Here is a 16,848-nt window from a genome sequence, read left to right on the forward strand (position 1 = left end):
TGCCCGGCCCCGTGCCGAGCAGCACCCACGTGCACCAGGCCGATCCGTGCTCGGCTGGCTGCGAGCGTTTAAGCAGAATTGACTGTGTATTCAGGCACTTTCAAACACAAGTAATCTTCATCTGGGAGACGGGAAGTGAAATATGTTATTGCTGGCCGCAGTAAATTACCCGTGCCAGCCCCGGCGTATAAAACATTACAGTTGCTGGCCAGTGCACTTACTCACCGCGCTGTCTGCATCCCATGATAAATTATGAAAGAAATGGATGCTGGTCAGTCCTGACGCACCGAGGGGGCTCGGCCGGTCACAGCAGCGCTCTGCCCAACCAGAACCCCACAGAACCCAGTGCACGGGGCCGGATCTGCCCCAAAAACACCGGGGGCAGCTGGAAGGAGCGGGGAACAGGCGCTTGGAGGCTGCTTTCTCGCCTCCTCCCTGGGGGGCAGCCCCACACTGCTGTGTCTGTCCCCTCTCCAGGACCCTGTGTGGGTGACCTCGGCCTCGTAGCACTGCAGGGTGCTGGTGCTGGTCCCGGGGCAGCTGCTTCGTTAAGGCTAACGAGCTGCGGTGCTGGAGGGTGGCAGCGTCGCGCCCCGCGGAGCTGGGAGGCGAGCGGCGGCGGCGGCGGCTCTGGCTCGTTTCTTTTCCCGGGGAAGGCCTCGAGAAAGCAAAACCCCCAAACCGTAAAATAAAGAAAATAAAATAAATTCCTGCAACTTTAACAATCATTGCGTTGGATTTGGGAGATGTTATTCCTAGTGACAGACAAGGGCAATTATCTGCTATCCGCCAGCAGTTTTAGCCTAATTTCATTACTGCTGTGCAATTCTTCCTGAGCCGCTAGTCTATCACTGTCTCACAGAAAGGATTAGCCGGCACTTTCTTCATCTTCAAATGAATTTTAGCTGTCATGCCCTTGATGAATAGAACGGGAGGAGTGCTAGCCCGTGCTGGCGAGCGCGGCGGGGCCAGGCCACGGGGCTGTGCCGGAGCCCGGCGTGTGTGCAGGACGCTGCTGCTGCTCCTGTGCGCCACGGGCTGAGCTCCGAGCCCTGTGCTTTGTGTTTTGTGCTCCTGCCGTCCTCCTCCCTCTCCAGAAGACTTTTAGCTGCCAGTCCGGGCTACCGAGGAAGAGCAAAAAGCAATTTGAGCTTCAGAACTGAGACCGAAGGCGATGCTGCGGGGAGCAGTGCGCCCTCGGTGGCCACGAGCCCTTGGTGGCCTCGAGTCCTTGGTGGCCACAAGCTTTTGGTGGCCACAAGCTTTTGGTGGCCACAAGCTTTTGGTGGCCTCGAGCCCTCGGTGGCCACGAGCCCTCTGTGCCTGTGAGCCCTCAGTGGCCACAAGCCCTTGGTGGCACGTGCATGGCAGGGGGACACTGCCCGTCCCTAAAGCCCCCCGTGGCCCCGCAGCGCTCCCCACGCACCCACCACGCTCCGACCCCGGCACCGGCCCGGGGGGGCTTGGTTCTTCCACGAATGTCAATTCCCCAGCGGCGCATCGTCCCGGTGGAATATTTTAGCACCTTTAATGCAATTTCCTCCTCTCGCTGAAATATCATTTCAATCCGAGCCAGCCGCACCGTCTACCTGCTCCCTAATAAACCTCTGCGACTTTAATGAACTAAATAGCAAATTACTTTTTTATTCAAGAATGAAATTTCATCATATTCATAATTCATATTTTATTTCAGACATCTGCTGCTGATTACATTACATTTAACTAAAATTAGATGATGCTCAGAATGTAATTAAGCCCCTGCCAAATTCTCTGGCCCACCAATACCAGCCTCGCTCAGCGGGGGCCGCTTGGAACCTAATATGTAATTAGGAGCTATTTTCTAGCTGTTTTTAAAGTCTGAAAATTAGCTGCCTTTATTAATCACACAGACAAATATAAAGCGGAGCCAACGCTTGCTGAAATTTCTAAAAAGGATTTTTTTTTAATTATACACCACATAGTGCTGAGACTCATTTTGAATGTTGATTTGTTGTGCACTGACATTTTGACAACTAGTTCTCAATTTGTCTGTCGTAGTTAGGCAACAACAAAGCAGACAGTAATACTTAACTTTCAAAACCTCTCGGCGTGCCGGGAGGGGCTCGGGGCGGTGCCGGGGGCTGCTCCCTGCTGCCTCCGAGCATCCCCAGCCACGCCGAGCCCGTGGCCAGGAGGATGGAGCTGGATGCACCCATGGGTGCTGCCCAGGGCTGGATCCGTGGGGGTGCCCCTCCTGGGAAACTTCTGCCCTGGGGGTGATGCTGCAGCAGGGGGGGGACATCGGTGTCACTCGGTGCCACCAGTTTTGGGTGGCGATGGCACCGGGGGACATTCCCCGGGGGCTCTACGAGGGCTGGCACTGCAGGGAGCAGGACGGGGCTGGGGGTCCCCATCCTGGCAGCCCCCATGGCCGGGGGGGGTCCCCAGCAGCACCCCCCCGGCGTCTGCGCGCTGACATTTCCTCGCCGTCCCTGACCCTTTTTCTGTTCTCTCAAATAATGTCACTGCCTCCTTAGCATCGATTCAGCAGAGCAGAAGGAAGCCGCTGCTGACACGGATTAAAAAAAAATGCCAGCTGTGCCTCGCGGGGCAGGGCAGCCCCAAAAAGAGCGCACAGCCTCATCCTTGGTGAGGGAAAGCTGCCGGGGTGTATGAAGGGATTTCCTTTTTTTTTTTTTCCTGTAAGAAACACCGGTGTCCCCCTGATGCTGCTGGAGCTTTGGAGCAAAGGGAAAACAGCCCTGTCCTGCAGGAGCCAGCTGGAGTATCGAGGGCTGCAAAGTGACCCCTCAAGGGCCAGGTCCTCGAGGTGGGGAAGGTCCAAGGACCCCATCCCACTCCCCAGCATCCTGAATCTTCTCCCGCAGGCGGAGGGAGCGCGGCTTCCCCTGCCCACCCCCGTCCTGGCTATTAGAGGCAAACCCCGGCTCGTTAGTCTTCCTGCAAAGCTCATCATGTGAAAAATGAAGCCGAAGAAAAATTAGCCAAATTACCAGGCTAATCCTTCAGCGGCAATCGCTGCTCCGCTCCACATCCGTAACACCCGACGGGGGAGAGGAGAGGAAAGGAGAGGAAAACAGAGGGGGCACCCGGGCTGGGCTCAAGCTGAGCACCCCGAGCAGTGAAGGACAGGATTTGGGGGACCCCCGTGTCCCCGTTTGCTCCGTAAAACAAGCACAAGGGGTGGCCGTGAGCTGGTGCTGCTGCCGGGTGATTTCTGCGCCCTGCGTGGATGCCAGCAGCAGGCTGCTGCCCGGTGCCCCCCCGGTAATCCCGCTGAGAGCAGCGAGGAGCCTGCCGAGCCTCTGATTGAGCCTGGGAGGGAGGAATAAATGAAGGGGAGCGCGGGCACTCCAGCGCTCGCAGATGGATGCTAAATCCGGGCTCACTGCTAACAAATTGGGACCGGCTCCAGCTGCTGACTTATGCAATTCTGGTCCCGGCGGCACAGGGGGGGGGGCAGCATCCTCCCGTGCTGCAGCCCCTGCCTCGTGCAGAGATGATTTGGGAGCCTGGGAGGCAGGAGGGAGATGGGGAGGGGACCAGCACCCACCACAACCCCGATCCCTCCAAGGTCACCGTGTCCGGGCTCTGCCCCCTCCCTGTGTCACCTCTGCACCTCCACCACCCCCCAGCCAAGCAGAGGCCCGCCAGACAAGGCTGAAAGTTTGGGGACAAAAACGCCACAGGTCACAGATTGCAGCAGAGCTCGTGCCGGGTAGTGCCAAGGCCTCCAGCTATGGCCCTGGCACAGCTGAAAGATGAGAAATGGAGCAGAGCCAGCACGCAGGGCAGTCGCTGAAGGACTCATACGGCTCAGCAGGCTGATAACGGGAGGACCCACACGTCTCAGTTACGATTTAAAGCAGCAAACCAACATTTTTTTAGTTCTTTTCCTACCAGAGCTGCCAGGCCTTCTTCTAAGGAAAGCAGCTAACGCTGATTAACCCCCGAGACGTTGTTTTGAAGTGAAGTTTCTTCGCAGGGAACGTGGCATTTCTTTGTGCTCACCAGGAGAAGCTACAGACACATTTAAGCGGTGATGAAGGCAGCACGCACCCAGATCCTCACATTGATTACACTGTATTAGAAAACGGTAAATTATTTATCAGGCTTTCTGACTTGTGATTAGTGTAAAGCTGTTCTGGGATGCAAATTGGAATTGTAATTAGACATGTAGAAAACCAGCCTCTGAAACCTGGTTTTATCGAAGCAGTGTACGGTACTTTTTTCCTTTTGTAGCCGGCGTAATTATCAAAGAACACTTTGCACGTATAAAATGTCAATTTATTAAAAACAGAGACAGTTTTATTTATGTCTGATCAGTGAGCTAAACCTGGTCATGAGGATGGCAAGACGTTAGAGCTGGTAGACCTCAGCTTCTCACACTTGGTATCTTATTCCTGCACTGGAAGGGGAAGGCAATCTGCCCCCCCTCTGACCATTTATTATTTGGCTTTCAGTGAAGTTAATTCTTGAGCAGAGCAACACTTAAAAAAAAAAACAAACAAGGACAAAATCTTCAGCAGGTATCGAAGGGATCCCAGCCACAAGGAGTCAGCTTATTTCTGGGGTCATGTACTCACCTCCCAGTTCCATTAGTTCAGCAGTACACCACTAACATTTCAGAAGAAGCTGCATTTACACAGCGAGTGTAAATGCATTCAGGTTTTATGCCTCACCACTTGCAAAACTGCGGTCAGCTCTTGAAAAGTTTTTTTATTCCTTAAAACCAATTACTTTAAGCTAAGTTTTTAAAATCTGTGTTTGCTCTGTTTGCTGACCCCCTCCACCTCTCCCACCTTTACAGGAGGCACAGCTCTCACCCCCACCAGCAGGCTCATTTAAGACAGAAGCATGAGAGCACGCTCCCCAAACAGATCCCAGAAGAGCTACGCTAAGTAGAAATCCTAAAACTGCCTTTGCCTCCAGCCACCCTCCCTGCAGGTAACAGCCAGAGCCTGAACCAGACCTCGGGCACGTGAACAGAGCCTGGTTACAGGACCCTCTTTATCAGCCCAGAGTGAAAACAGTGATAAATTCATTAGAGTTGTGCTGTTTTTTTTTCACGTTAATTATCCACCTCTTAATTAGTAACAGGTAAGAGCTCTATTTAAATGTTTCCTTTCCACGGTTAATTGCAGTCCAGGAAAAACCGAGACCCAAGTGTTGAGCCCTGAGCTGCCAAGATGCTTTTCACCCCCAAATGTCAAAGCACTCTGCACATCCGCCTCGCCAGCCTCGCTGCACGCCCTCGCAGGACGCCAGGGGAGACGCGGAGAGACACCGCACGCATCTGAAGCAGGAGAACCAAGCCGAGTGTCATTATCCGTGCTGGAATCCAGCCCAGAGCTCTCCTCCTGCCCCTCGAGATTAGCACAGCAGTTGAGAAAGGAAATTCAGAAGAGGATTTTTGAGAGGCTGGGTCGGACTGGGGCCCAGAGCAAGTGCGAGCAGTTGCTCCTGGGTCCTCACCGCGGTCCCAGCTCCCCGAGGCACCAGCCCTGAACCCCAGCACCCAGAAGGATGCAGATGGGAGCACTGGGAGAAGCTCCCAGGCAGCGGGGGCAGAGCCAGCCAAGAGCTCGGCCTCGCCAGGGGCAGCGGCTCAGCTCTCGGAGAGCTCGTGCAGCACTTGGGCTTTTAAAGACGAGGAGGAGTGCAGGGTCACCCCGGGGGCCCCGATGTCGGTCTCCCAGCACTCAAATCCGCACGCGCACAGATCTCGCTTGGCTGCTTCCACGGCCTGCGGGGTGGTGTCTGCGGAGAGGGAGGCAAGAACGGGCAGGAGGTCAGCCAGGCCGTGCCTGGAGGCAGGAAGGGGCACCCACGTTCATCCCAGTGCCGAGCTGGGCGGGCAGAGGGGCACTGACCTGGTCGCAGCAGGGTGATGCCGCAGCCGCCGCCGCCAGCGCCGGTGAGCTTGCTGTGCAGGCCGTGCGAGGCCGTCACCCGGCACAGCCGGTCCAGGGAGGGGTGGCCGACCCCGATCACGTTCAGGTGGTGCTGGTTGATGTCGAAGAGTTCCTAAAAGAGATTGCACAGAGAGGAGGTGAGCACATGCAGTGGCAGCAGCAATTCCTGGCCATGGATCCTTCCTCGGGAAGCTGTGGGGGGCTGCCCTAAGTTCCCGGCCACCCGACAGCCACCTCGTGTCCATGGGGAGCTTGGCCACCAGCACGTCTTGGGGTCCAGCAAGGTTGAGGCCAGTGCCTGAGCCCCGTGCTGCTCCTCTGACCCCATCCCCATGATTTGTGTTGCTCCAGCCCATCACTGTGACAGCGGTACAGCAGCTTCTGGGCCTCCTCACTCAGGAGGGAGAAAGTCCTGGTCGCAGCAAGCTGCTCACAGATGTTTATTCCAGGCCCTAAATCAGAACTTTCCGATGCCTCCCGACTGTTTTGCCTCTCCCCTGTCACACAAGTGCTGAGCCGGGGGCTGTGGGAAGGGCACTGAGCCAGCACCTCTCGCTGCTGGCTGTCACCCCTGCGATCCATCCAGCACCACTAAATCCAGGGCTCTGGCACAGCCGGGTCAGAAGCAGCCCTGCTGGAGAGGCGACGTGGAGTCACCTCCCTGGGCCTGCGGTGTGCAACGATTCCCCTCTGCGTGGGCTGCAAGCCAGGGGGCCTCTCACCAGCACCACGCCGGGCTCCTGGCACCCGGCACAAGTGGGGTCAAGAGGAGCAGCTCTGGGAGCAGCATGAGCTCTCCCAGCAGGGCTGCCTGCACGGCTCCGTGCCAGCCCCCAGCACTGCAGCTCCTGGGGACAAAGCCTGAGCGCCCCAGGTGACAACAGCAAGAGGCAGGGCTCCAGAACAGGTTCCAGAACAGCCAGATGTGTGCACACGTAGGTGCTGCATGTGGTTGATGCTAAACCCAGATGCTAAAAGGAGCTGCGCTGCTGTACCGATGGGTTGCTCAGCACCCATGGCCAGGTTTCCCTCAGCTGGGCACCACCCCGCGTCCTCACCCCGCGCGAGGCGGTGCTGCAGCGCTGCCGGCACCACCACGAGCTCCCCCCGCTCGGCAGCAGCCTCTGCTCCTCCGCACAAAGCCAAGCCGAACGCAGATCTCGGCGTGCACCTCATGCATCAACGTCAGGTCAGCTCTGGGCACAGCTCCGTTTGTCATCCTCTGGAGCCAGGACGAGCGCCGAGCGCTGGGAGCTGGCTCGTGAGCAGCCCCTCGAGCTGGGCTCCCCGCTCTCCGCTCCAGCCCTGGCAGTGACAGAGCAGCAGACGAGCGAGGCTGCCCAAACACACCCCAAAGTGTGTTTCCTTTTCCAAGGGAACAAAACCTTTAGGGCTGCAAGTCCCCAGAGCGCTGGGTCTGCTCCCTCCCTCCCTGTCCTCTGTGCTGCGGGAAAACACAAAGAGCATTTTCTGTCCCCCGGCTCCCAGAAGGGCATTAAGAGCAGCGCACGCAGACCACAATTCCACTCCGACCTGAACGCTTCCTGCTATCAAATTCTTTCTTAGCCCTAATGGTCTTTAAATGACATTTTGATGTTCAACAGTAACGGCGTCTAAAAATACTGGCGAACGAGCCCCTTACCTCCAGCACAGGGTAATGCTCTGGTGATGGATTTGCAGGCATCGCTTCCAGAACACTTTGGCACTCCTGAGAAATGGCATCGATGGAGTCCAGCACCGGGTTCATTATAGCCGGGAACTGAGAAGCAGAGAGGCGAGATGTGAGCAGACTGCTCGCTGGACCTAACGCCACCCCGATAAAGCTGCCCCAGCCCCCTGGAGCTGCACAATTCCTCGCCCCACGCAGGGCTGCTCTCTCACAGAAAAACCCAGTGCAGAGCAGGGCAGTGCCCAGGTGCTCTCAGCTGCAAAAACTGGAGGAAGAGAGGGAAACAGAGGGAAACTGGCCAGAGAAAGGAGCTGTTCTGCTCGATGGCTGAACACTGGTGATTTTTGCAACGAGCCCCATGTGCTGGAGGGAGGGAAGCTCAACTCCAGTCCCCAGGTGTTTGCTAGGAGCAAGCTTGAATGCAACAACCCCGAGAGCTCACGAGAAGCTCCCTGCGAGCCCAGCAGGAGATCAGAGCTCAGCAGGACACTAGGGTTACCTCCCCCCAGTGCACGCCCCCATCCCCGTGGCCACGCAGGTGCTGCACCTTCAGGATCTTCTCCTTGACCCCCGCCACCAGGACCTTGGTGCTTCGTGGGACTTTGGTGTTGGTCAGCAGGATCCTCAGCGTCGGCACCCTGCGAGCAACGAGACACGGTCAGCCCCCTTCCTTCAGCAAAACCCCGCAGCTCCCGAGCCCACCGGGCCTCTCGGGGTTTTCCTTTGAGCACAACAAAGATGAGGGTCCCATTAATTTGGGGGAAGTTAGGCAGGTGCTCAAGCACCGGCTGGGTTCAGACTTGTTCCTCTGGGTTACAACGAACAACTCTACCAGCACAACAAACGGGACCAACGTATTTACTGAAATCCGTGTTTTCCAAGTAAAATCTTTCCTTTGAAATACTGCGAGGCTGGCCAGCAGTGGCCATTAGCCACTAATAAAGCAATTTCATGCACTGGGGAAGATTTTAATGGAGTCAGATTATCCTCCCGTGGCAGGAGGCATTCAGGGCCCGGCCCTGCCCTCTGCAGCTCGCTTTTTACGCAGCGCTGCCATCAGGTACGCGAGAAGTTTCCCCCCTCCCCACAATGTCATTCGCTGCCAGGAGCAGATCCGCTCCTGCTGCCCATAATGCCATGAAATTAATATTGATCCCCTGCGCCGCGTTCATCTGATGTGGGATAACGACCAAACGTTTTGTTGTTCTCGCCCACCCTGCACCGAGGCGGACGCTCAGGCTCCCCACACCCGGGACAAAAACGTGGCCGTGGAGCCCCGCAGCCTCGTGCAGTGCCACATCCACCCGAGGCACTGCTGCCACGTTCCACCCCCTGCACCTAGGAGTTATTTTTAAGCTCCAGCATTACCTCTTTAACGCTTTGATTTTTCCTGATTGGTATCTCAGGGCTCCACCTAAAGTGAAACACATGCATTGTCTCAGCACACAGCCCGCCGAGATAAGGCGGTATTGTACGAGACAGAAGGTCTTTCATCTTCAGAACCTCACCCAGAGCACATGACAGTAATTGCAAGGAACACCAGCTAAATGAACCATGTTCGCAGGCAGCATGAATCTGCCCGGCCCCGCTGACTTAATGAGAGGGTCTCGCTGGACACAGTTAACCCGGTGACTTTCCCTCTGCCCTCCTCTGCTTCAGGATCACGTTCATTTATTTATTTTTCCAAAGGCAAAGAGTTTGGCCAGCATTAAATCTTTGCTGAAAGAGACTCCAGCAATGATTCCCCGGGGTAGAGCCAAGCGTGCTGGTTTCAGACGGGACTGGACGCGTGCTGGTGTCAGCAGCTGTTTGCTAGCAGGGAACTTCCCCGTGCTGGACAATTCTTGCCTGGCTCCTGCTTCACCAAGGCACTGCGATTAGGTCTCATTAGAAAGATTACCGAAAGGAAAAGGACACTTCCCAAACACTTGGAAGCCTCTGCTAATTGAAGCTGCGTGACAGCTGTCCGAGTGCATTTTCTCCTGCCTGATCCCGGGGACAGGATTACGTCCCTTTGTTCGGACCAGAACGTCTCGGCTCCTTGCAGCAGGGTCTCTGCCCCACAGCACCTGCCCGGGGGATGCAGACCCCCAGTGTAAACGCAGGTCTGCCAGCCCCAGAGCTGGCTCCAGTCCCAGTTACGGACGGGGCTCACCACCTTCCAGAAGTGGGGCTGCTGTTCTGGCACAAAAATCCCCTCAGCACCCCCGTTTGGGGTCGGGGAGCAGCACACACACACGTACCCCAAGTGCCAACAGCGTTGTCCACACCCGAGGGATTGCCGTGGATCACCCGCTCCCCCTGGAAGGCCCAGCTGTTGATCAGAGTCATCTCTTCTTCTGTCCACCTGGAAGGCAAGAAAAAGACTCAAAATCACCCAAAACAGTGCACAAGGAGCGACAGAGAGACGCACGGAGAGCACAGCACACCCAGAAACAGATCAGGGTCAGCTCGCTGTGCACCCAGCCCCATCCACACCTCCCAACACCGTGGTAACACACTGTCCCCTGAGATTCCCCTCACCAACACGCAGGACGACGAGTTTACACGCAGATGAGAAGAGAACCCCAAAAGTTGCACCTCGCACAGGCAGCCCCAGCCTCTAATTGCCAGCTGCTCGGCCGCAGAAGCCTCACAAATTGGGTCAGAGGATGTCACTGGAAGCGATGCTCGAGCAAAGGCTTTGATTTTTAGGGATTAACTCCTAACACTTCAAGCCACGCTGGGTGCCGGCACTTAAAACACAAAAGGGAAGCAAATGCCGAGGTGTTTATGCTGAGAGACAGAGGAACGGGCTCTCTGTGGCCCTGAAAGCAGTCACACAGACTGCTAAGTGCTTGGAGAGGTTAAACGCTGGCTGAAGGGCTCGGTGCTGGGTCAGGCTCGGCCAGGATTGAGGCCCCTGACCGAACACACCAATTAAGGGGCTGCAGCAGCACAAAAACCCATCCCGGAGCTGCCGGTTGCAGAGTGGTTTAATGCTCCGTGGGATCAGATAACCCAGCACCAGGACCTTCTGCAGAGACCACAGCTGGCATTTGGTGCCCAGAACACAAACTGGGTGCTGGAGGCAGAGGCACAGACGCAGGTTTTAGATAAGCACCAAGCAGCCCTACACGAAACAAGGAGCAGTCGCTGACCCCTGCTAGGGTAGGGCAGAAATCAGGGGAGCCGCCTGCTACCTGGAAGCCCCTTCCTCACACTGCCCACGTTCCCAGGCTGCAGCTGAACATCTTTATCCATCTCTGCGCATCTTTAATTTCACTTGCCAATATTTAATCTGCGAAGCATTCAGGAAAACAGCTCACACCACCGCTACTCAAAATAGAAGCGCAGTTTGCTGTAAACCACTTGTTTTTAATCCTCTTTGAGAGGCTGCGATTCTTCTCGACGCAGGAGTCATTATATCACGCTGTTCTTTTCTTGCAATGTTAAGCAAAAACCTTCTGAAGTCTGACACCCCCATCTCTCACTTACCCCTCTGCACGCCAGCTGGAAGAAAAAAAAAAATTACGCTGTATTCAAGCTGAAGCTAAGAAGTGTGAGCAGGGAATGAAGACATCCTTGCTGCTCCCTGCTTTAGAGCTGGCCTCTGGTTTCTCACGTCGTGTGACCACGGGGAGGTTTGTACCCGCTCTAGGAACGTGTTTCTGGGTGTTTGCAAGCTCAGGTTTTGAAGCAGAGCAGAGCCGCCCCCTCTCACGGTCTCACTTCCAGGACGCCCCAGAATCCACAGAGCCAACCATAAAAGGTTGCACCTGGCTCCGGGGGAACAATAGAGGGTTCTGCAGCTCCAGCTGCGATACGCATCTCTGAGCTGAGCCTCCTTCCACACACAGCAGAGCAGACCAGTTTTTCAGGATTGAACTCCAATAGAAAGCAGGGGAGAGGGAAAGAAACTCCCTTTCAACAGCCCCTGATAAAGGGCAGACTCAGGCAAGAAATCGGAAGGAAACGTACCACGTGCAGAAAAAAAATCCATGGGAAAGTGCAGGAAAAAAGACAGAAAGGATCTCTGACTCCTTGACAGCTCAAAGCAAAACCTAAAAGATGCTCAGGGACAGAGAAGAAACAGAGGTAAAAAAAATCCTCTACATTAAAGGAAGTGTTTTATTTTCTTGGCAAAATAAAGCTACCTTACCCTAGACAGAGTAAGCAGCGGGTTAAATGTGTGTGTTTTTACCAAGTCTCTGCATCCAGGTGCTTTTATCAGGAGAACAGAACTGTAAACACGATTTGCAGGTCAGAGCCCTGGGACAAGACACGCCTCTGCTGCTGGAGCACAGGCAGCAACAGGGAGGGAAGGGAAAAGAGCTGAGCTCAGGGTGCCACAGCCACGCTCACAACCAGAGCCTGAGCCCAAGAGACGGCCAGACAGAGCAGGAGAGGTGCCAGAGCCAGGATTTGCTCAGACAGAAGGAAAGAGGGGGGCACAGCGGTCACGGTGTGGGATGTGCTGATCCAAACAGACCCCCCCAGCCCGGGGCACGGACCCCACGTCGCAGCGTGCTGCTGTCAGAGAGCAGGGCTGCCCCCGTGGCGTGCCTCCCAGGCGTTACCTGGCTGTGATCTCCCCGTCCTTCAGCGGGCAGGAGATGGCTCCGCAGGCGTGCAGCAGCGCCGCCGCCAAGCACACCGCGTAGGCAGCGCTCGACCCCAGCCCGGCTCCCGTGGGCAGCTCCGACCACACCACGATGTCCACGCTGGGAACATCTCTGAAACACAAAGGGCAGGTTTAGTGACCTCAAATCCCATCTCGAAACAATATTTCAAAAGTAAAAGATGCCAATTAGGACCGATCAGAGCAAAAGCTGCTTGAGAATTGTCCCCATCAGCACACACACACACGCAGGCAGCTGAGTAGCCTCGCCGAGCACCGTGCCAGAACAAAGCCTGGCTGAGTCGGCTCTGTGATTAGCACAGCTCGTCAAGCAGCTAGGAGGGGCACTCGGTAACCAAACACTTGAGTAGCACCACAAAGAGACCCTTCAGAGGCTGTTGTGTGAATTTAAATGTGCTTTAAGTAAGGACCAAGCGTCACAGATGCCCAGCCGCATCGTTACACCTCGCTGGAGCAAGAAGCTGCACGTATCACAGCTCGCCCCAAACACCCTGTCAGTACTTACATTACCCCCAGCTGTGCTGATCGAGTTTAGAAACTGGAACAGCCTCAAGCTGCAGTGACCCCAAGTTACCAAATTCGGAAGGAGATCCAGCTTAGCAGAGGGATCAGCCACTGAATTCACCTCTTGTTTCTGTAGGTGTTTCTCTAACTTACACTAAGCCTGTATGAAACGAGCTGCCTGCACCAGCTCTGAAGGGGTCTCTTGAGGTGCCCAGAACCTAAATAAAGGGCGATTCCCTTTGATTTCTTATTCTGCCTTAAAGAGTTGGTTTCCTTCTGTGACCTTAAGGATTCGATTAATGCTGAACGCCCCAAACACGTTTATTTTGGGGCAGGAGGACAGCCTTACCCATACTTAGCTGAAATAGCCAGGCACATATAAAGAAAGGCAAGAATAGCAAGGCTGTCGGGACCGGAGGCTTCGGCAGGGATTCCAGCAAACTCTTTCAGTGCTTCCAGCAGCTCTGCGCTGGGGGGCTTAGATTCATCTAAGTCAGCTAGGGAGGCAAGCAGGGGAGAATTTAAACACTGAGACGCCAGGAAATTGTTAAACTCGAAAGCCGCACAAACACAAACAACTCTTGTTAGAGGAGGCAGACACAGACGATGAATTAGTTTCATGTTTTACCTACAAGCTTTCTGCTTGGGATAAAATAAAGCAAGACCTCCACCAGCCACCCTGAGAACCTGATCTTCCCCTGCACCGTCTCAGAGGCTCTCTCCTTGCCTTCGCTTCTCACGTGTGCCCATCCACCACCAGGCCGAATTTGGGAAGCCAAATGCTGGTTATTAAAGACCAGGGACGCTGAGGTGCTTCAGCCGTGTCTGAGAGCCAGCAGCCAGGGCAGGGATGAGCACAGGAGAAGTTCAGGCTGGTGCCAAGGTCACCGACGTGCTGACCCTGCAGACTTTGCCCTGCCAAGCAGATCGACCCGGTGAGGGGCAGGGAGCTGCCACCAGGTCCCACAGCGGGAAGGGCCCCATGGGGTCACCCGGCATGAGACACTGAGCACCTGGTGGTGCTTGGGGCTGGATGGGACCCTTACAGACCCCCTGGTTGCAGCCCCCTGCCCCAACCCCGGGTCCCCCCAGCCCCATCCAGCTTGTGAGGGAAGGGACACCCCCTCACCCCATACCCCTGCCTGTTGATGACCCCAACCCAACCCAACCCCAACGCCAAACTAACCCCAATCCCAACGCCAACCCAATGCCAACCTAACCCCAATCCCAACATCAACCTAACGCCAACCTAACCCCAATCCCAACGTCAACCCAATGCCAACCTAACCCCAATCCCAACATCAACCTAACGCCAACCTAACCCCAATCCCAATGCCAACCCAATGCCAACCTAACCCTAATCCCAACACCAACCCAATGCCAACCTAACCCCAATCCCAGTGTCAACCTAACACCAACCTAACCCTAATCCCAACACCAACCCAATGCCAAGCCCATCCCCAAGCCAATCCCCTTACCCCAACCCAACCGCAAACCCAACCCCAACCCAACCCTACCACAATCCCAACCCCAATCCCAACCCCACCCCACTCCAATCCAACCCCAATCCCAACCCAACACCAACCCAACTTCCAACGCCAACCCAACCCCAATCCCACCCCAACGCCAACCCAACCCAACCCAACTTCCAACCCAACCCCAACCCCAACCCAACCCCACTTCCAACCCCAACCCCAATCCAATCCCAACCCCAACCCCAACCCCAACCACCCCCACCCCAGTGCCGCCCCCGGGCCCCCCCTCTCCCCCCTCACCCCCGAGGCGCTCCCTGAGGGCGCTGAGCCCGGGCCTCTCCCAGCTCCTGAGGACTCCAACTCCGGGCAGGCGGACCCGGAGCCGCCCCTCACCGCCGGGCCGCAGGCACAGGAAGGTGCGGAGCCCCAGCGCCACGGCCAGCGCCGCCTGAGGGAAAAACGGGACAAAACGGGACAAAACGGGGCGTGAGCACCGGGAACACGAAGCCCAGCCCTGTCCCAGCCGTTCTGCCCCTCACCTTGCCGTGCACCACCGCGTGCTCCCCGTGCAGGATCACCTTGCCCGGCGCCGACACCACCAGGCCCCGCTCCGCCATGGCCGCCCCGGCACCGCGCTCCGCTCCGGCTTCAGCCGCAGGTCCCGCCCTTCTCGCTCTCAGCCAATCGCGAGGCTCGTAGAGGTGACGGAGAGGCGGGTTGACCAATGGGGAGGCGGCGTTGCGGGGTGGTGAGGGGATGGGGTGAGGCCGGCGAGGGGCGGGCGGGGGGCGCGGAGGGTGGCGGCGATGCTGAGGAGGGCGGCGGAGGCGGCGGCCAGGGGGCTGAGGAGGCCGCTGGGGAGGAGGCAGCGAGGGGGGGGCGGCGGCAGGTGGGGACGGGGACGGGATCGGGAAGGGAACGGGGCCGGGAAATGGGGACCGGGGCCGGGAACGGGACCGGGAGGGGACCGGGGAACGGGGGCCGGGGATCGAGGACCGGGACCGGGACCGGGGACCGGGGGTCGGGGACCAGGGACCACGAACGGAGCCGGGGGTCGGGGGTCGGGGATCGGGGCCAGGGAACGGGGCCGGGAACCGGGGAACGGGATCGGGACCTAGGAACGGGGACCGGGGACCGGGAACCGGGACAGGGCACCGGGACCAGGAACGGGGCTCAGGACCTGGGAACGGGGACCAGGGAGTGGGCCCGGGAGGTGCCCGCCCCCCCCTGACACCCCCCTGCCTCCCGCAGCCCCTCCGGCAGTGCCCGCACCCCGAGGATCTACACCCGGACAGGGGATGGAGGTGGGCCGGGGGCTGCCGGGGAGCGGGGGCTGCACGGTCCCCCCCGGCCCTGCCCTGACCCCCGGGACCCTCGTGACCCCCGCAGGCTTCTCCAGCACCTTCACCGGCGAGAGGAGGCCCAAGGACGACCGCGTCTTCGAGGCGCTGGGCACCACGGACGAGCTGAGCTCTGCCATCGGGTGAGTGCCCCCCGGTCGCCTCCCAAACCCCGGGGGGCTGTGACCCCGCTGCCCCCCTCACCCTCGACCCCTTTCCCCGCCACAGGCTGGCCGGCGAGTTTGGTGCCGAGAAGGGGCACGGCTTCGTGGAGCAGCTTCACAAGGTGAGGGGTGCCCGCAGGCCTTACCCGGCCTCCCTGCCATGTGCTGTGCTCTTGGTTTTACACAGGGTGCTCCCGTTGACACGTAGGAATTGGATAAACTTAGTATTAAAACATTAGAATGAAGCATCCCGTAAATATTTAAGGCTCTGAGCCACAGTTACTGCCCAAAAAACAAACTTGAGCCAGGAAGGAAACCAGCAGGTCAGCAGCAGGCAGATAAACGTATCTACACGTACCCAGATCTGTGCCCCCACACATCACAGCCAGGAGTTGAGCCTTGTCACAGAGCCGCAGGTTTGGGATCAGGGCACCAAAACTACCACCGTGGCACCGTGTGGGTTTTACTAACTGGCTTTGCTGTGCACAGGAACCCAGGAGCTAATTAGAGACCTTGCAGAGCTTTGTGTCTCTGAAACGTCCCGTGCTACGGAGAGATGTTCCTCAAATGGATGTGACACCGAGCCAGCACCACCCCCGGATGTTTGGCACTGCCGTTCTCTCAGAGGTTCCTGGTTTGGTGTCCCACCAGCAACGGGATCCTGCGAGTGCTCCTGCTCCGCTCTCACCAGGGTCACCCAGGGTGGTTCAGCGTGCCAGTGAAAACGAGTACACGCGATAATCTGGTTTCTCATAAAGCAATTAGGGAGCACGTATCCGATCCCTCCTGCCAGCATGCTGGGGATGATGAACAGCAAGGGTCGGATCCTCTTTAATCAGCACAACCAGCTGTCACCTCCCAGAGCTCGCTGTGGTTGTACCGGAGCATCAAAGGCTGGATAAACGTAAACACCTCTTCTTTTTGTCCTGATTGCCACTTCTAGGTCCAGTGCATGCTGCAGGATGTGGGCTCCAACATCGCGACGCCTCTCTCCTCAGCCAGGGAAGCTCACTTAAGTAAGCCCCGGAGGATTTTCCTGGGATAAGAGGTCGTGAATCCACGCTGTGCTGGGCTGGGGCAGGGAGAGCTGCCCCAGGGCTGCCCCACACTGTGTGCCTGGGTGCTGAGTGTGTAATGTGTGGTTCCACGAGCTGCTCATG

General features: G+C 57.2%; 2 protein-coding genes across 6 annotated transcripts in view; one reads left to right on the forward strand and one right to left on the reverse strand.

Moving 5' to 3' along the window:
* Positions 1-4,061: 4,061 nt before the first annotated feature.
* MVK (mevalonate kinase) lies at positions 4,062-14,881 on the reverse strand. Of its 3 annotated transcripts, none has more exons than XM_072024246.1 (11): positions 14,724-14,881; positions 14,485-14,632; positions 13,059-13,206; positions 12,144-12,299; positions 11,062-11,076; positions 9,828-9,931; positions 8,953-8,998; positions 8,132-8,222; positions 7,558-7,674; positions 5,874-6,027; positions 4,062-4,081 (listed from the first exon to the last, which is right to left on the reverse strand). In XM_072024246.1, the coding sequence occupies exons 1-11, from the start codon at positions 14,799-14,801 to the stop codon at positions 4,077-4,079; spliced, it is 1,062 nt and encodes a 353-aa protein (XP_071880347.1). In that variant the 5' UTR covers positions 14,802-14,881; the 3' UTR covers positions 4,062-4,076. The 3 variants fall into 3 exon arrangements, with proteins under 3 accessions (XP_071880347.1, XP_071880346.1, XP_038043390.2); XM_072024245.1 differs by lacking the exon at positions 4,062-4,081 and adding an exon at positions 4,266-5,760; XM_038187462.2 differs by lacking the exons at positions 4,062-4,081; positions 11,062-11,076 and adding an exon at positions 4,266-5,760.
* Positions 14,882-14,908: 27 nt separating this feature from the next.
* MMAB (metabolism of cobalamin associated B) overlaps positions 14,909-16,848 on the forward strand; it is a 28,714-nt gene continuing 26,774 nt past the window's right edge. For 2 of the 3 annotated variants that reach the window (XR_011803725.1, XM_072024248.1), the window contains exons 1-5: positions 14,958-15,073; positions 15,436-15,488; positions 15,574-15,667; positions 15,753-15,810; positions 16,632-16,704. Coding sequence is in view for 2 of the 3 variants with exons in the window: in XM_072024248.1 (XP_071880349.1) it covers positions 14,991-15,073; positions 15,436-15,488; positions 15,574-15,667; positions 15,753-15,810; positions 16,632-16,704 (361 nt within the window). In the remaining variant the exon portion in view is untranslated. The other variant, XM_072024249.1, reaches the window with a different exon arrangement.

The sequence above is a fragment of the Anas platyrhynchos genome, chromosome 16 (genome assembly GCF_047663525.1).
Source record: "Anas platyrhynchos isolate ZD024472 breed Pekin duck chromosome 16, IASCAAS_PekinDuck_T2T, whole genome shotgun sequence".
Taxonomy (NCBI): Eukaryota; Metazoa; Chordata; class Aves; order Anseriformes; family Anatidae; genus Anas; species Anas platyrhynchos.